At 43.6% G+C, this 23,633-nt stretch overlaps 3 protein-coding genes across 3 annotated transcripts; 2 read left to right on the plus strand and 1 right to left on the minus strand.

The window, feature by feature from the left end:
- The first annotated feature begins 4 nt into the window (after positions 1-4).
- Positions 5-3,903, plus strand: iqcc (IQ motif containing C). The gene is made up of 5 exons (XM_062522465.1): positions 5-123; positions 406-549; positions 2,145-2,460; positions 2,626-2,747; positions 3,630-3,903. Exons 1-5 carry the CDS (start codon positions 82-84, stop codon positions 3,693-3,695), a joined length of 690 nt encoding a protein of 229 aa, XP_062378449.1. The 5' UTR covers positions 5-81; the 3' UTR covers positions 3,696-3,903.
- On the plus strand, positions 3,720-20,435 carry dcdc2b (doublecortin domain containing 2B). The gene is made up of 17 exons (XM_062522455.1): positions 3,720-3,736; positions 3,912-3,997; positions 5,540-6,174; positions 6,434-6,479; positions 7,507-7,577; positions 7,873-8,004; positions 8,402-8,548; positions 15,920-15,959; positions 16,291-16,350; positions 16,508-16,676; positions 16,949-17,061; positions 17,367-17,435; positions 17,553-17,660; positions 18,478-18,543; positions 18,700-18,810; positions 19,295-19,381; positions 19,824-20,435. Exons 3-17 carry the CDS (start codon positions 5,894-5,896, stop codon positions 19,941-19,943), a joined length of 1,620 nt encoding a protein of 539 aa, XP_062378439.1. The 5' UTR covers positions 3,720-3,736; positions 3,912-3,997; positions 5,540-5,893; the 3' UTR covers positions 19,944-20,435.
- A 1-nt stretch (position 20,436) lies between these two features.
- tmem234 (transmembrane protein 234) lies at positions 20,437-23,058 on the minus strand. Its single transcript, XM_062522471.1, has 5 exons — positions 22,927-23,058; positions 22,256-22,407; positions 21,999-22,065; positions 21,789-21,881; positions 20,437-21,638 (listed from the first exon to the last, which is right to left on the minus strand). The coding sequence occupies exons 1-5, from the start codon at positions 22,937-22,939 to the stop codon at positions 21,532-21,534; spliced, it is 432 nt and encodes a 143-aa protein (XP_062378455.1). The 5' UTR covers positions 22,940-23,058; the 3' UTR covers positions 20,437-21,531.
- Positions 23,059-23,633: the final 575 nt, after the last annotated feature.

Consider the following 23,633-nt stretch of genomic DNA (forward strand, 5'->3'; position numbering starts at 1 on the left):
TACCATCTGCCCAGTAGCAGCCAGTAGCAACGGAAGCATCTTTGCCCCTCTGGTAGCATCATTGCCAACGACCAGGAACCTATGGAGAGAAAAGAATGGACGAAAAAGTTCACAAGATTTCAGGTAAACACCCTGTTAACTCTCAAACAACCCGTAGTATCTGGGAGTCAGAGTGTCCTGTGTTCTCGTCTGGCAACTTTGTCCTGCTAGGCTATTTGGCAACTTTGTGCAGCCTGCTAACATTAGTGTTAGCTGTGCTAGAATTAGAATAGGGATAGCTGCTACACTTTTTTGAGCAGTCCTTCAATTTACTTTAGACAACATTATCCTCAAAATACTTACGAGGCAGAATGCACAGCCCTTCTTTTGACGAATTACTAATTTGCCATTGTTAACTGTTAACAGGCATGCTGTCGAGGATACTTGGTGAGAAGGGCAATGAAATATGTGCGAAGCGAATACGAAGATATTGTCAAAGAGATAGAGGGAGATCTAAATGACTTGCAGTGGAAGGGGGGCATAATTGAAATCCCTATATTTCCTGAAGAGGTAAGGCAGTTCCACTGGCATTTGCAAGTTTCAATTTTGTATGTATACATGTCACTGATTCTTGAGAATTTGCCTAAAACATGTCTCACTAAGAAAAGTGCTGATTCTGTTGGAAATGAATACCATTTCCATGAACAAAAAGAATCATGGTTATAATCAGGGGGTCCTTTGCACAAATGTGAGGTTCTTTTAAAGGTTTATTTTATTTTTGTATTAATTTAATGATTATATGCTGGCCCATACCCTACAAAATCAGTTGTCCTCGAATAGGAGACAATCATTTTGACTTGATTAAAAACACTAAAAGCAATCATTTAATTTAATGATATCATTACCACATGAAAGAGTACATTGTATTATGTATTAGAAACTCCAAACAGTACGTTTTGAGCAATATTTACTATTATTTCGTGGCTGCTCAAAATGTGTCCCACATTTTCGTCACCACCGTCAGATATTCATAAAAGGCAATAAAATCAGGCATCTACAAGGTCAACTACATTCTTGAGGACCTCATTTTCAAACCTTCAGCCGTACTGCATGCTTTAAGATCACTCAAGCTCCCATTAGTTTGCTATTTTCTCTTAAAGTTGTTCATATTGTTGGACACTGCTACTGTCACAACCATAACATGTCAACACCGTCTCTTTTGTATACAAAATATTAGATTAGATTATAAAATAAATGTATACTTTTTAAGAAGAGGTTTGAAGTAGCCAGCAATAGGATGCAAACAGGGTGGATAATGTGAACAATTCATGCATATCATGTGAAAGAGTAGATTTTTGTCACCACCGTCAGATGTCACCCTCCGTCAGGTTTTCTGCTTAACGGTGGTGAAAAAAGCCTCCAAATGGTCCTCAACGGAGGCTTTTTGGACCAAATAGTTAAATAAAGTTGTCAAGCAAGACTTGAGTGGTATTCATTTTGGAATTTTATGTTGTAATGAAACCACTGTCAACACCGTCAGATTAGTGTCACACCGTCAGATTCATTTTTCATTTGTTTTAAATAAATATGCTTACAATATGTTTCTTCAGGGGTGTAGTTATTAAAGTAATAGTCTGTTTTAATTCAAAAATATGGTTGTTGGATTAAAAAAGCATACTTTTTCTATTTAGGCCTAAAAAAGCGTTGTATAAGTACTGGAAAAATGCCTATTTTATGAAAAAAATACAAAAAGGGGAGGTTGCACCGGTACATTGCTGAACAGCTAAGACCTTGGTCTATAATGACATACCTTCGGATTTTGTAATTTAACTAACTTTTTTTTTTCAAAATTAAAACCTGTTTTAGGCAAATTCTCAAGAATCAGTGATGTGTGTTTGACATGTAAACGCTATACAGACCTCTGACTTGTCTACATAGTCATGCCCTTTGCCGTTATTATTTTCTGTAGGCCTGCATCAGTGTAAGTATTCACCTCCAATCAATTCATGGGTTTCATCATGTCCCTTACATTTCCACAGGTGTAATCAAGCACAGATTATGAATGCAGACTGCATGATGTTTGATTAATACACTTGTGTAAAGGGACCTGATGAAACTCATGAATTGCATGCTAATGTCATGTCATGTCTATTCTTCCCCACCAGAGTGTCTCTTTTTTGGGCCTCGGCAGACATGCAAAGGTTCACTCCAACACACAGCCTGAGCGTGAAGTAGAGAAGAAACATGTGCCCCCGCACATTGAAATGATTGAGCCAGAGAGAGACACTCGCCCCAGTGCCAGTGCAGAAGGAGTCTCCAGGCTGCCGAAGGTGACAACCAGCCTGTCAGATGGAGGAAGAGTGGGCGAATCAGAACCATGCCAGGGAGCGGCAAGGGAGGGGACGCACACAGAGGAGAACATCAAAGACACCACTGCCGCTCTGAGTCAGCTAGGACTGGATCCAAGTATTATTCAGAGAGGTGAGTACTATTCACCATATTCATGTGCATTTCTAGAACTTACATCTCCTGTAGCTTTTGTTATCTGGCGTGTGCTCAGGTGTTACACACTAATTGAATAATTGAACTCAAACCTTTTTAATCGCTTCCTTACAACATAACACACTTCTGCATACTCTTGGATAGACTGCCTTCGGCGCTCCCTGGACAAAGACCCACCTCGGACTCGTGAGGAAGCGCGGACGCTCCGGAACAAACTTGCCATGGAGCTGCTGTGGATTCAGCAGGCCATTGCCAGCCGCAAGAAAGTAAGGGCCATCATGAGTGATACGGTTTCCACTCTTTTAGAACCGATACACAGAGAGGACAATGGTGAAGGTGTCTTGCTTACACTTAATAGCTCTAAGCCTGTGTAAGCCTGAGACATCACAAATGTCTTCTGAAAGTGGATTGCTGCCCTTTCACATAGTATTTAGACCTTGTTCAGACATCAAGGATGGTAGTAGCTAGGAATAGAATAGAATAGAATAGAATAGAATATATACTTTTTTGATCCCGTGAGGGAAATTAAGTTCTCTGCATTTAACCCAATTTAACCGAATTAGTGAACACACAGCACACAGTGAACACACAGTGAGGTGAATCACACAACCCAGAGCAGTGAGCTGCCTGCCCAACCAGCGGCGCTCGGGGAGCAGTGAGGGGTTAGGTGCCTTGCTCAAGGGCACTTCAGCCGTGGACTGGTCGGGGATCGAACCGGCAACCCTCAGGTTACAAGCCCGAAGTCATAACCAGTAGGCCACAGCTGCCCCAAATCATGATCAAATCAAGGATCATGAGGCCTGTCTCATAGGCTGCCATTTGACCAAGCACTTGAATTTCTGTTATGCAGTGGTGATTCTGAATTATTGCGATAGCATATGTGCTATATTGCTATCGCATTTCTCATTTGAATTTATGCTCAAATGTTGATTATTATTTATATATTTAGCTGACACTTTTATCCAGAGTGGCTTACTTAAAGTTTTTGACGTATGGTGTAATATTTAGTGTCTTGCATAATGTTTTATATTTAGTACACTTGCGTCAAAGATCTCCTCAAAGTGCAATGGTCTTGATTTTGGGAATAATGACAGCACTTAGCTGTGTCTTACGGCAAGCCATAATTGTTACTTTGTCTACATTTACAGTACTTGACCCTGAGGAAGAACCTGGAGGACGGCACACAGCAGTTGAGTACAGCGGCCTCAACATGAGGGACAGAAACTCTGAGAGTCCTTCAGTCAGTGAGCTAATGGTACAAAATGATAGCTTGGACAGAGAATGTGTATATCATTTCAGTGAAATGAAACTATGTGCTTTTTTTCCCCTATGCATAAAGTGTGTATATTTTGTTTATAGAATTTGTACTTGAATAAAATAATTATGTTTAAACTTTACACACTGTTTATCCATCGGTTCACCATTAAAAGAAGATGCAATTGCTGTCAGTGGTTCCAGAGTTAAGGATGGTGTTTTGTTCATTGATAGCAGTGGAATTGAGGAGTTCCATTATTGGGTAAGTTTGATACACTCAAACATTAATTTTAGGTCAAGCCCAACATGCACATTTGCTTCACTGCAATTACTCCACGACTATTCATGGGTTTCATCAGATCCATTTCCACAGGTGTATAAAATCAAGCACCTTGATTATCAATGCAGACTGCATAGTGCTTGATTAATACACCTGTGGAAAGGGACCTGATGAGATCTATGAATTGTTTTGAATATCAGCACAGCCTGAAGAATAGAATAAGATATGCCAAGATTTGTGTTTCCAGCACATCAAATCCAAACGCTTGGCCGAGATAGTGACATTCATTCATTCATAGAACCTTTATTTATTCTCGGAGTGTCATTGAGGGTAGCCCTCATTTTCAATGAAGCCGAGATAAAAAGATATTTTAGTGCATTTAACATGCACAGAGAGTGCAACCCAAAGTGCTTTACACACAAGACATTGATACATAAAACAAAAGACGCCGAACTGAGCGAACATTCAAGGACTATTTTAGCTTGTCCACTTGCAAAAGTGGTAACATTTGACTTGAAGGTTTACATAAGAGTGACATGGTCTACATAATGGTGACGTGACATGACATGACACACAAACTCTAACTCTAACCTCTGACCCTAATTTGTTACGACAAAACCCCTAATGACACTTAATGACAGCAGACTGTCATAAACGTTTATGACTTATTTATGACCCGGCCATGACAATGTCATGTCGCTCTTATGTAGATACATTCAAGTAAAGTGTAACCAAAGGTTAGGAGTTGCTTTCATTTTGGTTCTTAATTTGGCTTCCTCGAATGAGGAGTTACAGAGAATGCAAATACAGTATCCCTGCAGAAGGCAGTGTGCAATGGGTCAGTTCAGCATCCTCCCTGCTTGAAGCTGATAACATGCAAATGCTCTCTGGTCTGTAGACTCAGGTGAAATTATGGTCAGTAAAAAGAACATTCTTGTTTTACTTGGCCCTCGGCTAATACAGCTAATGTCGACAACCAGAAATTAACCAGGATTTAAATCCCTTCAAATAAAGGTAAAGGTGGAATGAATTGTGTATGCCTTCTTTGTGTGTTGGAGTAAGATTCTATGAGGACACAGCCCTTCCCTGCCTTGATCTAGCTCCGAGATTGTGTAGCCTTACATACTCAGAAGGCCGCAGAGCCAGCAGTTAGTGTGTGTGTGTGTGTGTGTGTGTGCATTATTGGAGGGTGTTATTTTCACAGGAAGGATGTGTACCACCTCGTCGTGAATGGGAGCTCATTGATAATTCAGTGCTGTTTATTATCTGTTAAGAGGTGGAGAGTGACGTGCTTTGTTTGATTCATGCGTATAAGAGCACTTCAACTCCTCTGCCTTCCTGTCTCAATTTCTCACTGTTTTTCCTTCATCAGATTATTTGTATTTGTTTTTATACTCCTTTAGTTCTACAATCCCACACTACTGGTCTTTCTGTGTATCTCTTTCCTTTTTCTAACCTATCTCTGTCTCTTTCTCTCTCTCTCTCTCTCTCTCTCTCCCTCTCACCCTTTTGTTGTGGGTAAAGCCCACACAGCTAGCAGCCATTGCTGGTTGTGCTGCCATGGCAACCAGGAAATACTCACAGACCGTCTATGAGACTGGACGCTGGACACATGAGCGTGTGAGGGGAAACCTGGAAACAACACGCACTCCACTACTCGAACACAGACACATGCAGACACATGCACACACATACAAACATACACCTTCAAACATAACTAAGTGGACAACACTTTTTTTTCCAGAATACATACATTTTGTTCCTGCTTTTTTAAAGGACCTTTGACATGGACTAAGCCAGCTGCCTGGCTGGGCAGAAACCTACTAGAGCTTGAGAAGGGGGCGCAAACCCTGAGCTTTCCGTGATTGGATCCCAGAAATGACCTCCAGCACCTCCATGTCTGTCTTACCCCCGGTCAAGAGCGTGGTGGTCTACCGCAACGGTGACCCCTTCTTCATGGGGAGAAGGTTTGTGGTGAACCAGAGGCAGGTGTCCTGCATGGAAGCCTTCTTGAATGACGTGACACTGAACATCCAGGCACCGCTGGCCGTGAGGACCCTCTACACCCCCCGGAATGGGCACCGCGTGCGGGAGCTGGAGGAGATGAAGACCGGTGCCCACTACGTCGCTGCTGGGTTTGAGAGGTTCAAGAGACTGGAGTGAGTTGGTGACAACATGACAAGAGACAGAGAACACACACACTAGCAGTCATCATAATGATATAGAATACCATTATCTAGTGGTCAGAATGTTCATAGTCAGGTATTTCAATTTGATAGGCCATTATTCTTCTGATATTTCATATGGTAATATGGCTTTTTTTTTTTACTTTTACCCACTTGCTATGAAATGTATTTCTTTTCTGTAATGCCTTTTCTCTTTTCCTCTTTCATTTGTTTTTTTGTATTCTATATTTAGTTATTTTCACACAGGTGTGAAGAAACCAGCAGCCAATAAAGTAGAGGTAAGGTCAACACAAGACTGTGTGAAAGGTTAATGTATTTAGTACATTAATTAATTTAGCTTAATGTGTTTTCAAAATTAATATATCCAGAATGCAATAGCTCATTGGAATACGGTCACTCCATCTTAGAGAAAAATATGACACTATGTTTATCTGCCTGTTGAGCCTGTCATGTTTTCTGTGTCACTGTTCCATGCCTTATTTGAGAGAGGTACATGTGTTTGTGTTTGTCATGTTGTCCCTTGTTACGGGGGCAAGAGTGGGGTCACCTGGGCCTCTTTAGGACGAGCTTAACTTGGTCATTGGCAAGACCACAGAGAGGTCAGATTGACATGAAGATAAGGGAAAGACAAGATGAGCAAGTGAAATATAGTGTGTGCATGCATGCGTATGTGTATGTGTAGCTGTGAGTAGGTGTACATACACTACTCACAAAAAGTCAGGGATATTCGGCTTTCGGGTGAAATTTCAGGATGAAGCTGAAATCCACTATAACCTTTACAGGTGAACTTGACCTTCTCAAAATGTGTGAATGCACTTGTGAATGCACTTGTCCAACAGTTCAAAACGGAAATATTACATTTCTCCCAAAAGACAAATATCCCTTTTTGTGTGTGTGTGTGTGTGTGTGTGTGTGTGTGTATGCGTGCATGTGCGCATGTGTGAGAGTGCGCATGAATGAGGAGATGAGAGTGAGATTAAGATTTCCAGCAGGTAGAACAAAGGGTGTTGGAGCAGCTTAGTGTTATTTGAGCTGCAGGCCTGCCCAGGCATGTCTAATGGTCCTCCCCATACCAACTTCTACTGTTTGGCCAAATACTGTTTCAAATCAGATACAGAAAACAGGCCGTGCCCCTCCTAGCTTACTGACCACTTTAATATTTGTGCCAGGTCTCTGGCCATTGTATTCTCCATGACTGTTAGGACTTTCTCAGTCCAATGATTAAATGTCACCAGTACTGACTTACTTAATTACAATACAATATTAACAAGTAAACAACTTTACTCTGTTTTTTGTTTGCTCTAGGCAAGACCACTTGTAAGACCAAATGTGTCCGCTAAATGGAGGAAGATCATACCCATCCCATGTATTATACAGTAAGTAGACATCACTCAACCCGGACAGAGCTAGGCAGCTATTTGTAAAGATCCTTGTATTGTTTTTATACATTAACATATCCTTTTTGATGTGATGGGAATTGCCTGTCATAGCTTTTGTCTTAGTCCTTGCATCTTGAATGAAAACATGCACACGATTGTAAATACACATGCACATGCAAATGCACACACACACACACACACACACACACACACACACACACACACACACACACACACACACACACACACACACACACACACACACACACACACACTGATCCTCTGTATGAAGTGTGTTCAGGAATGGCGACGTGCTGGGCTCTCCGCTGCGGTTCATCCTCCCCAAGAGCATGATGCAGGATCTGGAGCAGGTCCTCTGTCTCATCACAGAGAAGGCTGCTCTACGCACTGGAGCCGTACGCAGGTGTCTCCCTCTCTCCCTCACACACACACACACACACACACATGGACACATGTGCACACCCACAGATACACACAGACATGCGCACACACACACATGCATACACGCACACATGCACGCACACACACACACACACACACACACACACACACACACACACACACACACACACACACACACACACACATGGACAAGCACCGATCAAACTCTTCTGTCCCCTCCCTCATACTTTCAGACTTCAGAAACACACACAAGCATGCTCACACATGGAGATTCACACATGTCAGTTTTGGTAGAATCATAGTGCTGCATAAAATTGTACTTGCACCACTATACTCTCATACGCACACACTGCATCAGTCAGATTGGATGTGAACTTTGATCTCATATGACGTTGCAGGCTTTACACTCTGGAAGGGGCGACCGTGACGACAGCACAGGAGCTGGTGAATGGCCAGTGCTATGTTGCCGTGGGAACAGAGAAGTTCAAGAAGCTTCCTTATTTGGAGCTGTCAGTGCCAAAAGCTACAGGGGGGAGTGCAGACAGGTGGAGCCCTGATCTCTCTCTCTCTCTCTCTCTCTCTCTCTCTCTCTCACACACACACACTCACACTCATACACACCCATACTCACACACACACACACACACACACACACACACACACACACACATACGTACACCTACTCACAGCTAATCAGACACACACACTTACTGACAGACAGATACACACACACACACACACACACACACACACACACACACACACACACAGAGAAAGTGATTGCACGAACACTGTAAATCACTGCCTTGTAAAGAGTTTTGAATGCTTGCGCATTTGCATTGGTCTGCCATCCTTTCAGTCCGTCTAATGCCATGCCATAAATAACATCAACTGTCAAGACATCTCTTAAACCTTGTGGCCTTTCAAACAACACATTGTCTCTTGGAATGTTGTGTGTAGAGATAACTTTTAAAAAGGAGGCAAACCTACCCATGGTGTTACAACCGAGGGTTGAGTTAACTAGCGACCCACAACGCCGATACGCGAATGCCAAACGCAACCGCATACACTAGCCAGCTTATCTAAAACATTACAAACTACGCTCGTAAGTCTAGGGGGAATTCTAATAGCTAGCCAACCTTCAGTGTAACTTACCCTGCGTGTCTGGGTTAACGTGGACGTGAGACTATGTCAATAGTGTGGGTAATGTTGTATGCAACTATTGAAGGCCACAAGAGACAAGCTTACCAGCTCCGAGGGCGAGCGTGCAAACCGGGCCAGCACAAGTGTTGCTCTTCCTCCGAGAGCGGCCAGCTCTCTCTGTTGTTCGGTTGTTTAGTTCAGTTTTCTTAAAAGAATGTCCGGTGCCAGACTCAACGTTCAACATAGAAATAATAACTGTATTGCAAAAGGGCGAATGTCGGCTCAGGTCGAAAACGGCGTCTCTCTTCAGTTGCGACACTCTGGCGTCTTCCCGCTTCCTCCAGGTGTCCACCTGTAATCAATTTTTTGAAACTCCGCGCTTGCCCCGCCCAGCAATCAGCTGGTGCTCGAGCAGCCTTCAATCAGTATGTGCTTTTTCCCTAGCCTGACCGTAACATTCCTTCCCCCATCAGACAAAAAAAAAACTAATAATATATATTTTTTTCCACCTCATTTCAAGTTATATATTTTTCTTTTTTGTTTTTCTTTTTTTTTAACCATGGCACCGGCTATTGAAAATCTAATGGACTATACATAATATATTTTTTCTTCAGTTCATCATCATAAAACCATTATTCTTATTTCTGTCATCTTCCTAACACAAAGTGACACACTTATGTCATAATCTCTCCAGTATTTCTAAGCACGTGATAAAGTGTCTGCAATGATGTTATCCTTGCCAGCTATATGCTGAACCACTAGGCTGTAGGGTTGAAGCACAAGACTCCACCGGAAGACTCGAGCATTGGAAGTCTTGAACTTCGCTACAAAGGTCAGGGGGTTGTGGTCTGTCAGGACCAACAACTCCCCACCCGAGCTTGCGACATAAACCTCAAAGTGGCGCAGTGCTAGCACCAATGCTAGCGCTTCCTTTTCAATTGTAGAGTAAGCCCGCTGATGTTTATTGAGCTTCTTTGAGAAATATGCAACAGGTCTATCAAAACCCTGATCATCTACTTGCAGCAAAACCGCACCGACTCCCACCTCGCACGCATCCACTGCAAGTTTAAAGGGGATGGCAAAGTCGGGTGCCCTCAACACTGGCTCACAAGACAGAACAGCCTTAACCCTATCAAATGCCAGTTGGCAAGTGTCAGACCACCTGAACTTCACATCCTTGCGAAGTAAGTTTGTCAACGGTTCAGTTACCACAGCAAAGTTTGGGACAAACCTACGATAAAAACCACACATCCCAAGCACTCTCATGAGCTCTCTGCGAGTTCTTGGGACAGGGAGATCCGAGATAGCCTGGATCTTGGCTTGTCTAGGACACACCAAGCCCTGACCCACCTGATGTCCTAAGTAGGTCACCTGACCTTGGCCAAACTCACACTTTGGCAAGTTCACAATCAACTGGGCCTGCTGTAACCTCACAAACAGTTCTCTCAGATGTCCCATGTGCTCAACCCACGAGGCACTGAATGCCACCAGATCATCAATGTAGGTGACCACATTGGTCAGCCCTGCTGTAACTGTATTCATCGCCCTCTGGAAAGTGGCCGGGGCATTCTTCATCCCAAAAGGGAGTACTTGGCACTGATAGAGGCCGAGAGGAGTGACAAATGCTGACACCTGCTGGGCGCGAGGTGTTAGAGGCACTTGCCAGTAGCCCTTTAAAAGATCTAACTTGGACACATACTGGGCGCTACCAATGCGGTCAATACAGTCATCTAGACGCGGGATGGGAAAAGCATCTGTCTTGGTGACTTGATTTACCTTCCGGTAATCAATGCAGAACCGCATTGTACCGTCTGCTTTCGGGACCAGTACCACTGGCGAACTCCATTCACTATGACTGGGCTGGACCACCCCAATCTTAGTCATGTACTCAAGCTCTTCCTGCACCTGTTTTAGCTTGGCTGGACCCAACCTATAAGGGTGTTGCTTTATAGGCAGAGCCTCACCAGTGTCTACATCGTGCACTGCTAGATTTGTGCGACCAGGGACATCACGGAACAACTCCGGATAATCCCCCACCAAAGCTCTTAGGTCAGCTTGCTGACTCTCACTCAAGTGACCGAGATGTTTATCAAATGCTCGCAGAGCCTCGGAGTTGCTAACGCGCACCCCAACAGGTTCAACAGCCTCAACGCCATCTTCACCATGATCAAGCTCATCTTTAGCAGACACACAAGCTACAGGAACAGAATCTGCTCTCCCCACATATGCCTTCAATAAGTTCACATGACACAGACGTGACTTCGTTCTCCGGTCTGGAGTTTCAACGACATAATTGCGGTCTCCCACTCTCTTCTCAATCACGTAAGGACCACAAAAACGCGTGCTCAAACTGTCTCCCCTCATGGGCAAAAGCATCAAGACTCTGTCTCCAGGCTTAAAAATTCGCTCTACAGCCCTCTTGTCATAATGCATTTTCATGCGCTCCTGAGCTCCTTTCAGATGTTCTTGAGCCACCTGACAAGCAGATGACAGTCGGTCACGGAACATGGCTACGTACTGCAAAACAGTCCCCTCACTAGACTGCTTCACCAGTCGCTCTTTGATCATTTTCAATGGACCCCTGACATCATGACCAAAAACCAATTCAAAGGGGGTAAACCCGGTAGACTCATTCATAGCGTCTCTGAGCGCAAACAACAAGAACGGGAGAGCCACATCCCAATCCCCAGGATGTTGAACAGAGTAGGTCTTAATTGCAGTCTTCAAGGTTTGATGGTACCGCTCAATGGCTCCCTGAGACTGAGGATGGTACGCCGAAGAAGTAATCTGCTCAATCCCTAGGTCACACATTACCTCCTGAAACACATTGGACACAAAATTGGTGCCCCGGTCAGACTGAATTTGCCTTGGGAGGCCAAAACGAGAGAAGAAACCTATTAAAGCATCAAGAACCGGTTTTGCCTTAATATCTCTCAGAGGCAAAGCCTCAGGAAAGCGAGTAGTAACATCCATGATTGTTAACAGATACTGATTACCTTTTTTCGTCTTAGGCAACGGCCCAACACAGTCAATAAGGACCCGAGAAAAAGGCTCATCAACAACAGGGAGAGGACATAAAGGTGCAAGGGGGATTTTCTGATTGGGTTTCCCCACCATCTGACATGAATGACAAGACCTACAGACAGCCACCACATCGCGATGTAACCGAGGCCAGTAGAAATGCCGGAGGATTTTTGCCTGGGTTTTCCTAATGCCCAAATGGCCAGCCAACGGTGTTTCATGGGCCAGACGCAAAACTTCAGGGCGGAAACTCTCTGGCAACACAACCTGCTCCACAGTACTCCAGACCTCAGTGGCCGGACGATCAGACGGCCTCCACTTTCGCATCAACACATCATCACGCACATAAAATCCCTCAGCCATATCTCTACTTTCTTCTGAGCTAACAGCACTCTCTCTTATTGATGCTAACACAGGGTCCGCCTTCTGACCAGCAATAAGCGCTGCCCTGCTATACTGCTGAGCATCAGGCAGACCATCCAATGTTGCAAGAAAGGTATCAGACAAAGCTACAGATTCTACTTCTGTCGGTGTGGCGCTCAATGTTCTCTTTGACTGAGAGCGTGTGACCACACAGGCTGGGAAAATCGCAGGACACTCTCGTTCCAGAGCTAAGGTCTCTGGCGACTCACAAGGCTCCAAACTTACAACAGGAGTAAGACAGACTTGACTACCAGCCAAGTCGTTGCCTAAGAGCAAACCAACGCCATCTATGGGCAAAGACTGTACTACACCCACAGTAACATAACCAGTAATAAGGTTAGATTTCAGAAACACTCTATGCAGAGGGACAGCACCATACTCACCTCCCAGACCTTTAAGGAGGACAGAGGCTTTCAGGGAAGTTTTATCCGTCCAAGACATTAGCCCAGCTAACAAAAGAGACTGAGCTGCCCCTGTATCCCTTAATACATTTACTGGTACCTCAGGCTCTCCTTCAGAGGGCGCAACCGCACCCTGAGAGACAAAGCTTTTATACACCTCAGACGTTACTCCTATAGGTGTGTTCACTGGGGACAGTGGCTCGTGAGAGACAGGACTTTCTCCATTCTCAGCCATCACACAGGCTATAGGCCGTCGAGCATCATCATAACGGCCTCTACTCTCCAGCAGCCGACAGCGAGACTTCATATGACCAGGTTTCTTACAGTAGTGGCAAATGATCTCACTGGACTGGTTAGATTGACGAAAAGGCTTGGTACTAGAAAAAGGTTTAGGACCAGCTCTGCTGCTCTGATCTGCTCTGATCTGACTCGGTGGATCCACCTCCTTCTTACTTTCAAATCCCTGCTTCCGGCCCATTACTGAGGATCTGCCTTTCCAAGGATCTTGGTGAACCAACACATAATTATCAACCTTTTCAGCAGCTTTCCTCGGCTCAGTCACTTGCTGTTCATTCAAATGCACTTCAATATGACGAGGCACACTAGATTTAAACTGCTCTAAGAGAAGCAATTTTCTCAGGTCTTGAAAAGTGTGAACCTCACAAGCCCGCAGCCACTTGTCGAACGCCAGCTCCTGCTGCCTAGCGAGATCGACATATGTCTGGTCAGACTTTAACTTTAAAGTGCGGAATTCCAGCCGATAAGCTTCAGGAACCCGTTCATAAGCTCTGAGGACTGCTTTCTTAACCGCCTCATATTCACCACTATCCGCAAACCCAAGGGCAACGTACGCTTCCTGTGCCTTCCCTGTAAATTCTCTTCGAACCAAAGTCACCCACTCAGACTGAGGCCAAGACCTCTCAGTTGCAGTACGCTCAAAAGCCTCAAAAAATATCTCTGGAGCCTCTACACAAAACCGTGGCATGATCTTCAAACACCTACCGATATCAAAACGTCCCTGATGTTCCCGCTGACGCTGATTATCTTGACTTTCTCTCTTTATCTGTTCCAGTTTTGTGTTAGCTACCCGTAATTCAAGCTGCAGATCCTGCTCTCTTTTCTCACGCTGTTCCTCTTCATACTGCCTGTCTTTCACTCTGCGTATTTCTTTAGTGCGCTCATCTGTACACCCAAGCTGCAAAGCTAATTCATCCACAAGTGAGATTTTCTTCATGTCTTCTGCATATTCAATCTCCATGAAACCAAACAGCTCCACTAGCTGTGGCTTAGTGAGCTTCACAAGCCGACATCGAGTCACCTCTTCTTCCATGAACTCTTCAACAAATTCAGTCATTTTGCCTGATACAAAGTTAAACCCAAAATAGTCAAATGCCAGAACAGGCTAAACCAAAAAGCATTCACAATGCAATACTCTAATTGCCAAAGCTGCTCCACACAGAGAATATTTGCAATGGTCAATGCACAAAATTTCCCAGCATACACTGGACCTAAACAAACAAAAAGGCTGTTAGACCTCCTATACCAATCGCGCTAGAGGCAGCGCTACAAAGCCATTCAAATACAAGGTTAGGACTTGGCAAACAAAATAACTAGGCCTAGCCTACTTCAAACAGGCACCCTGGTACACAGACCATAGGCTACAACAGAAAAGTCCACAGGAGCAAGTAATGCTACACAAATTGGTTGGTTACCACCAACACTTTACACCTGAAAACTGCAAAGCGAGAGCAAATAAACGACGGCGCTACTTTCGCAGAGCGACACAAAACCCTTATGAAATCGCTAAACAATTGTTTACACAACGTTACAAAACACGTCTGCACACAAACACTTTGTAACCGAACTGCTTACCACAATACACTACAGGGAACAAACACTTAATCCCGGACGAGCTCTCCACTTGTTACAACCGAGGGTTGAGTTAACTAGCGACCCACAACGCCGATACGCGAATGCCAAACGCAACCGCATACACTAGCCAGCTTATCTAAAACATTACAAACTACGCTCGTAAGTCTAGGGGGAATTCTAATAGCTAGCCAACCTTCAGTGTAACTTACCCTGCGTGTCTGGGTTAACGTGGACGTGAGACTATGTCAATAGTGTGGGTAATGTTGTATGCAACTATTGAAGGCCACAAGAGACAAGCTTACCAGCTCCGAGGGCGAGCGTGCAAACCGGGCCAGCACAAGTGTTGCTCTTCCTCCGAGAGCGGCCAGCTCTCTCTGTTGTTCGGTTGTTTAGTTCAGTTTTCTTAAAAGAATGTCCGGTGCCAGACTCAACGTTCAACATAGAAATAATAACTGTATTGCAAAAGGGCGAATGTCGGCTCAGGTCGAAAACGGCGTCTCTCTTCAGTTGCGACACTCTGGCGTCTTCCCGCTTCCTCCAGGTGTCCACCTGTAATCAATTTTTTGAAACTCCGCGCTTGCCCCGCCCAGCAATCAGCTGGTGCTCGAGCAGCCTTCAATCAGTATGTGCTTTTTCCCTAGCCTGACCGTAACACATGGACTTTCCTAGAGTTTCCTTTAGCCTTGTTGTAGCATGCGAAATATGGAAATGATAGCAAAGTCTTTTTAGGACTTTAAGACCTCACTCAGCGGCCATCTTCCAACACATTCTCGGCAGCTATTTTCCTATTCAAGTGAAGGGGGAGGCATACAGGAAGGGGCAGGATATGTGTAGAGACTACTGCCACATTGGCGCCATGAACCCCATCCATTTCTATGGAGGATTCTTTGAGTGCGTTGTCTCCTCATTAGAAAGTCTCTGATGATAGCAAGTAGACTGTAATTCTGTAGTGTAGAAGTCTGTCATTTGTGTGATAAGAGTTTTATAGTTTAATGTTTTATATTATATATTATCATCTGCAGTCTTAATCTAGCATATTGCTTTTGAATTTTGTAGGTATTATCCATTGAACCGGAGGCAGCAGAGAAAACACGAGGTTAGAAACTCTTCATGAAATTTATGTTAGTCATGTGGAGAATCATATGCTGCAGCACACTGTATGAGCTGGGTGAGTACAGAGGGACACACATAATGTTTGAGCCTGGGGGTGCAGGCCAATGCACATAAAAACGTGGCAAAAATGCGACATGTATGGTTTATTGTTTGGACGATATGGACTTTGTTGACCAAACAACCTCAAACACAAACAAGATATAATATCTGACATGAAGGTATCAGAGAGTAGCATTGTATTGCTTACTGTATGCATACTAAAGAGAGTAATGTATCTGTACATGTCTCTGATTTCATTTCTGTGGGTCTTTCAGAACCGGCGGGCAGGTCCTCATGACACACACAGTGATTCAGCACTGTTAGACTCGCCAGAGGTAATTGTGCATGTGTGTTTCTTTTATGTGTGTGTAGCTGTCACTGACCCAGTCCACTTTTACATGCCATAGACATCTTATGAGAAGAATGTATTAATGCAGACAGTTGAGGGTCAAAGGTGTAAGGTTAAAGGTGAGTGTGGTGGTGGCGTCTCAGATGGACGGGAGAAGGGTGAAGTCCACGGGGGACGAGGCAGACGACAGGAGTCCTGGGACGGTCCAGAGGCTGAGAGGTGTCCGAGAGGAGAAGTCTGTGTTCTACGCCAAACCCGTCAGGGTGCGCAAGAACCCAAACACACAAAGACTTAAAGACAGAGCAGCACCAGGTATGCTCTCTCTCACACACACACACAGACACAAATATCTCTTTCTCTGTCTCTCTCTCTCTCTCTCACACACACACACACACACACACCAACAGATGTTTACGCACTGATGAAAGCTGTTTACCTTACCTGTAAATTGTTTTAAATACAAACAACAGCTACACAGATGAATTTAAATAGCTGGTCACGCAGACCAAAAGCGTCACCCTGGTGTTTACAATGAAGTGCCGTTGTGGTGATGAGTTTGCCCTCTCCTGGGGCGGGTCTTGCAGCTGCTCAGCCCAGCGTATTTCAGGCCCAGGGTGGCCAGAGGAGAGAGGAGGTGCAGGGAGCGCAGGAGGTGCCGGAGGAGGACAACATCATGGTGGACCTCCCTATTGACCAGGCATGAGAGCAAAGCACAGACACACACACACACACACACACACACACACACACACACACACACACACACACACACACACACACAGACACACACACACCTGCATACACACACACACACGCCATGACCACTGCATCATCCCCCTTTTCACAATTCTTCCAGGTGCATTCCTTAATTTCCCTCTTTTCCACTGCATTGGTATCTTGTCCTTGCTCTTATGATAACCAGTGTTTTTCTCCAGTGATGTTAATTAGTCTGTGTTCAGAGAAGCCATTGAGTCATCCTTCCCTCTTAAACGACTGTTCCAGAGAGTTGCTGAGACAGTTGAAGAGGAAGAACATCATAAGGATAGCCTTGAAACAGACCACAAAGATAAGGTACATTTGTAACAGAGACGACAAAGGGGAATATAGAGAGGAATATTTTTCTCTGTGTGAAATCAAGGATGTGTCCAACACTTAATACTCCTTGCTTCTTTCCTTTCTCCTTTAAAGACAAAAATAACTGTGGAGGGGAAACGGAGTTCAACTTTAGATTCAGATTTGCATCATCAGAGACACAGCAGCAACAGCAGCAGCAGCTTCACTGCTGAACCAATACAGGTACATTCACACAGTATTATATCATATATTTCATGACAGTCATGAACACAAAGAATAAGTCTACTAGAATTGAAATCTACTTTAAAACTAGTGTGCTTCATTAAGAACAAGGTCAGTCCAACCTGCACAGCCTACTCTGTTGCTTTTTCTCTCAGAAACCAACAGACATGGGAGATAACACAGCAAAAATAGTAACAAATCATAGCCCTTAGGGCTGTATGTGTGTGTGCGCGCATGTCTGTGTGTATGTGTGTGCATGTCTGTGTGTATGTGTGGGTGTGCACGTGTGTGTGTGTGTGTGTGTGTGTGTGTGTGTGTGTATGATTGAGAGAGAGGGAGACACCTGCGTACGGCTCCAGTGCGTAGAGCAGCCTTCTCTGTGATGAGAGAGCGAGAGACAGAGAGACAGAGACTATGACTGTGACAGCTGGATGTCAGATTGGATGTCTGGTGTCATTTATTTGATCAGCCAAGATCACAGCTTGTAATGTATCTTTCAATGACATGAGAGAACAGATGGAAAAGATGAACAAAAATAGAAAAGCTTGAAAAACACCACTTTGCTCTAGGAATGTGTGTGTGTGTGTGTGTGTGTGGGTGGGTGGGTGTGTGTGTGCGTGCGTGTGTGCCTGTACAGACCCATCAAGAGTGTATTTCTGTCTGAAAGCAATAATGTGTCACACATCCTGAAATAATTGGCTCTCATCTCTTGCGGCTTCTCAGAGGTAAAAATAGCGCTGAGTCTCAGAGATGTTTTTTTTCTCTCTCCCTGGCTGATATCCAATTAGTTCTGGCTCACTTCCCCTCTCTGTTGCAGAGACAGGCAAAGACACCAGAGAATCAGGATCCATCTGAGAACAACAATCTTCAAACTGACCTTGAGGTGTGTTTGCGTACGCATCCACAGAGACTAAATATAAAATGTCTGTTGAAACAATTGCATTTGTTTCCCTGTGATACAGTATATCAATATATTTGGTCTTCAATTAGAATAACTTTAGAACATAAAAAAGACGATTGTAATATTTTCTTGTTTGAGGTGAACCAGCCAGTCGAGGAAGAGTCCAGAATGATCTCCGTCTCTAGACCGTCCTCCAGCCAGAGAGAGACTTATGCACAAAACTCTGGGTGTGCTAGTCAAGAAGCAGGGGTAGGAAGATCGAATACTCTAATGATTTCATATCTATGCAAACTTAAAGGTGCTCTGAGCGATGTCACATATTTTAGGCTAAATTATTTGTTGTCACTTACAGCAAACACCTCACCATCAGCCAGCTGTCTCTACCCTGAGTACACTGTAAAAAACATGGTCTCTGTGGACATCCCAGGCTTCAAAAACGGCAACAAAAACAACTTGGGCCATAAAAACATAAAAAAAACTGTTCCAGTAAATCACAGACGAGATGCGCATTGAGGAGAGTTTCAATTGCATGGGAGGGAGTAGCGAGCTAGCTCTTTGTTTGAACGTTAAAAGACGTGACATTACCCGCCATTGCTTAGAGCGCCTTTAAGCCAATATAAAATTTGGCCTACAGAAATCATTTTATTATATGTACAAATTCCCCCAGCATTCCAGGAGAGACACAATTCTCTCTCGCAGTTCTCTACATTGTTATCTCTGTGTTTGGGTTCAGGCCCCTGTTGACCCCGATTGCAGGAGTTTGTCTCCGGAGCCTCAGGAGGACACAGGAGGACATGATCGGTCAACCCCCTCTGTGCAGGTACCTCACACTCACCCTCACTACAAGCTGTCTAGACTGGGATTGTTAAACCAGGCTTGGGGAAAATTGTATTGTCTTGTCTTGTCTTATTATGTACAGCAGAATGTTCAATATGAGAAGTTCATGTTTGGCAATGGCAATACTTTTAAAAGTATTTAAAAGTTCATGCTTAGCTTCTTGCTTATTAAGTATATTTTAATAGTACTGTAAATTATTTAAGATCTTTAGGTCTTCAAGTCTGTAAGGTCATTAAAAGGTCTACTATGTCCATGGCCCCCACTACCTGCTATATAGGTACACAAAATTACATACTTCCATCTATGAGGCAAAACTCAGTAGATCTTTACAAGGCCAAGAGAGGATGAAACTAAAAGCTCAGTTTGAATGTCCACTGGATAACACACCATCTGTCCCCTACTGCTGCATGTCTCTGAAACGCTAGAGGGAAGCGCCTGGAGGCTCCCAGGCTGATCTCAGCACTGCTGCTGTGCCACTGGACAAGAGCTTGGCTGAGGCGGACCCACAGGAGAGGCCCGTATCTTCAGAGAGAAGAAGAGAGTGAACCCTGGAGCTCAGTTCAGTGCCAGGGCATGGACAAGGCTTTTACCATTCAGCGGTGGTTGGTTATCAATGGGAGACCGTGTTTCACAGATGACCTGCGGTATTATCAAGGCTGGCATACACAAATACTTAAACACACTTTTTTCATCACACTATGTATAACTTAATAAACACAATAAAAGATCACTAAAATACAGTTTATAGCAATGATGCCCCATGAAGGTGGAGCTTTCTCAGAATATACCGTACAGCGTGATATTGATGCACCTGTACCAAATCTTTTCAGATTGTAATGAAGGAACATACTGAATGCCTTTGTTTGTTTGAACCATTACGTATTACATGACACGTGATCCATTTGTGTCCCCTGTACAGCTGACCATTTCCAGTTTAACTAATATTTTAGTACCATTTAGAGTACATTTTGGAAATGTTTTGTATAAAAGCTGGTTCATGCGTGTTTGCCATTCCTGTGAAAAAATAAATTAGTAATATTCTTTAATGGTATTAATCAGTGGACTCTTTATTTAGAATAACCCATCCCAAATCCTCACGTAATAATACAGAATATATAGAATATCATCTGACAGAAACAGGCACTATGAGAAAATATACTTGCTTTCAGCAAGATCATCAGCATCTAAAAATATAGCAGGATTCTCTACACCGAAATCAGCTGACCAGCCATTCAGTTCACACCACATCCAGTTCAGCGTCACTAAAGCACAGACTTGGCCATAGAATATAGAAGTGATACAAAACCAAATGTGGTCAACGTAAAGAGTTGCAGAGTGTTATACAATGGTTTGGAACACAATTAAACCAATTACAGTCAAAGACCAGAACTATCCATTTTAAAAGGAAAGTTACATAACTGCATACAAGATAAGTAACTTCAGGGCTTGAGAAAAGCTGTTGAGCAGCATCTGCTTTTGGTCACATAATGAATATCAAACTACATTGAAGCTGCTTTAGTGAAGATAAGAAAAAGTTTTTTTTTTTTTAAGTTTGCCCCCTCTGTCCCTGACAACAAATGGATAGAAACAAACCACAGGAATAATGTTACAGAAGATGTCACTGATCTAGAAGTCACCGTAAGAAAATGACAACGTTGCATTGCACTGCATAATGAACTGAAGCGTATACATAGACATAACAGCAGCAGCAACATCATCATGTAAACATCACAAGGAGTAGTCTAATGGGACTTTACCATTGCATGGTATCAGCCCGAATCGACTCGATTTTGGTACCGGCCGGGTGTTCATTTTCCTCTGCAACACCCATAGTACCCCCATAAGCTGGCATAACAACGCTGAAGAAAACAACTGTGATGTCATTACAGTCACCTTTTGGTACCGGCTCAGCCCGACTCTGAGTCAAGTCGAGTTGAGCTGATACAAGTGGAAATGCCCTATAACTGAACTCACCATTCACCATGCTACAGAACAGCAGCAAAACATATTGAAAGTGCAGAGTGCAGACACAGTCTGTCAAGTTCAACCACTGTTAGGAACTGATCTTGGGTCTGCCAGACGCCAACCACAGTAATAAATCAGGTCTCTACTTCCATAGCTTTGTTGTTGTCCTCAGGTCAGTGTGGTGTTCAACGGGACTGTGTCCTTGGCCTCAGAGGCTGAACTGAAGATGCAGAGAGAGACTCCTAACATTATCAGTAGCATCCCAAACACAGCTCCTGAAATACATGAAACACACATGAGCGAAAAAACACCAACTCCCGGACAAAATATCTTCAAAATTAACACAGCATGTGCCTTTTGGCATTATGGACAGGTTGCTGAATATGCCATACATTACAATATAACCACAGCTTACAAGTACTTACGTTTCCCACCAAAGTCCTCACCCAGCAAACGGCCTGTGAGTAGGGTTATGAGGAATGTGAGAGAGTTCACGACCGGCACAGCCAAGGACAGCTCTATGAGAACCATATGGGCCAGAACCACAACATCAAAAATCATTAAGCGTTTAAGATTATCAAACGTATCTCACTTAGACAGAACAAATACCCTAATACACTTTAGCCATAATTTACCTGTGGTGGCCAAGGTGAAGTAGTAGACCACAGATCCACCTTGATTCAGTAGGAATGGAATCAGATACTAGAGAAAAGTAAGTTCATTGAGTGGTGGAAATTGAGGGGTTGAGCATAGCCTATGCAAGTATGCAAGCAAAAGAATGTGTTGCGACATGAGTTATTCAGCAATCAGTCTCACAAGTCACACAAGTATCTGGACACAGTAGGCTGATTTTATCCTTGGCCTAGGCTACAAGAATTCAGCGGTAGTTTACCTTGAAGTTGAGGAACAGGAACTTAACCTCAGCAAGGAGCTGAAGGACAATATTCCCCTTCTTCACCCTTTCAATGCCTTCTGTACCTTTCTTTAAAAATGGATTGGTGGCTCCCCACAGCACTGCCACCACCAAGAAACAACACACCTCCACTGTTGAGGAAAAAACTTATCTTAAACACAATTGAAGGTATATACTATATACAATTGAAGGTGGAGATTAAGGCTGGCTATTACAAATCTAGCTGAAATGCATTTGCCCTCCTGGCAGCAGACCTTCAGCAGTAGGCTAGGCTTTGCTTGGATGAACAACACTAACACGAACAACGTGCCATCAAAATAACCACATTTCCCAATGTGATGTTCTTTCGATTTTGGTCACACGGAGAGATTATAAATACTACTTCTTTTGTTTCACTCGTGAAAACGGCATAATGTCCGCGGTGTTTATTTGGGGCAGGTGTTAATTTCACGGAAAAGGTCTTGGACCTGCGTTAGCAGCAGGAGATTCCCTTTTACTGCACTACCTGCGTAGGCTAGTGCCATCTTAAACGTGTCATCTCTGCATAAAAGCCTGGGCATTTCCAACCATTTTGTCATGGCTTCTTCATAAAGTGATACAACGTCTTAACATAAGCAATATCTAAAATACATAAAGGAAAACTTCCTCACCTGCGCCCACCATATTTCATCGTCCTCGACTACGATTTAAGTTTAAGAACATAGTACCGCCCTCTACCGTCCCGGAGTTCAGAATACATGCAGGGACAGAAAGTGTCTGGAGGTAATGGTATGATACTGGATACAGTCCGAGACTATGAATGTAAGTAGGCTAGGCTAACTAAGTTAAACACATTAAACTCTTAATCTTCATCCTACTAAGTATTTCATTAGACAAATAACACTAACATTTATTTTTAGTGCCTTAAATTGTGCATACTTGTAAGTTGTAAGGATGAGTATTTCTGTGATTTCGCCCTTTCAGGATTCGTCCGATAGGCTATTCGGATTCCATTTGATCCCGCAAAATGTATAGAGCTCCCCAGTCCCGCCCCTCCTCCGAGAGAGGTGCTTGTCCGGAAGTAAAATTCTCATTCATTTCTCCCATTGACTTCTGGAAAAATTCGGATATAAAGAGTTTTAGACCATGCCTTAGGCTAAACAGCTACGATGTGACTCATAAGCATATAACTTATAATTTCGAGTGAAAAAATGAACAGAAAATGTAAAAAAAGCGAAAGGTACAAGACTGTGTACATATCTTAAATTCCGAGATAGAGAACTCAAATCCCAGGATGCTTTGCAAACGTACACACATTTCCAACATTTGCAGCCTAAAGATAGTTTAACATGGTTCCATATTAATCTGAGAAAAGAAG

The sequence above is a fragment of the Sardina pilchardus genome, chromosome 20 (genome assembly GCF_963854185.1).
Source record: "Sardina pilchardus chromosome 20, fSarPil1.1, whole genome shotgun sequence".
In the NCBI taxonomy this organism is placed as follows: domain Eukaryota; kingdom Metazoa; phylum Chordata; class Actinopteri; order Clupeiformes; family Clupeidae; genus Sardina; species Sardina pilchardus.

What these genes read in the sequence shown, in the direction of transcription:
- iqcc (XM_062522465.1), top strand. Translation starts at nt 82, where the DNA reads ATGGAGAGAAAAGAATGGACGAAAAAGTTCACAAGATTTCAG. An exon ending in TCCAAGTATTATTCAGAGAG is followed by an intron (nt 2,461 to 2,625) that starts GTGAGTACTATT and finishes ACTCTTGGATAG; the next exon opens with ACTGCCTTCGGCGCTCCCTG. An exon ending in CCATTGCCAGCCGCAAGAAA is followed by an intron (nt 2,748 to 3,629) that starts GTAAGGGCCATC and finishes CTACATTTACAG; the next exon opens with TACTTGACCCTGAGGAAGAA.
- dcdc2b (XM_062522455.1), top strand. Translation starts at nt 5,894, where the DNA reads ATGACCTCCAGCACCTCCATGTCTGTCTTACCCCCGGTCAAGAGCGTG. An exon ending in GGCAGCAGAGAAAACACGAG is followed by an intron (nt 15,960 to 16,290) that starts GTTAGAAACTCT and finishes TGGGTCTTTCAG; the next exon opens with AACCGGCGGGCAGGTCCTCA. An exon ending in GTGCTAGTCAAGAAGCAGGG is followed by an intron (nt 18,811 to 19,294) that starts GTAGGAAGATCG and finishes GTTTGGGTTCAG; the next exon opens with GCCCCTGTTGACCCCGATTG.
- tmem234 (XM_062522471.1), bottom strand. An exon ending in TCCTGTTCCTCAACTTCAAG is followed by an intron (nt 22,066 to 22,255) that starts GTAAACTACCGC and finishes ACTTTTCTCTAG; the next exon opens with TATCTGATTCCATTCCTACT. An exon ending in TGAGGACTTTGGTGGGAAAC is followed by an intron (nt 21,639 to 21,788) that starts GTAAGTACTTGT and finishes CATGTATTTCAG; the next exon opens with GAGCTGTGTTTGGGATGCTA.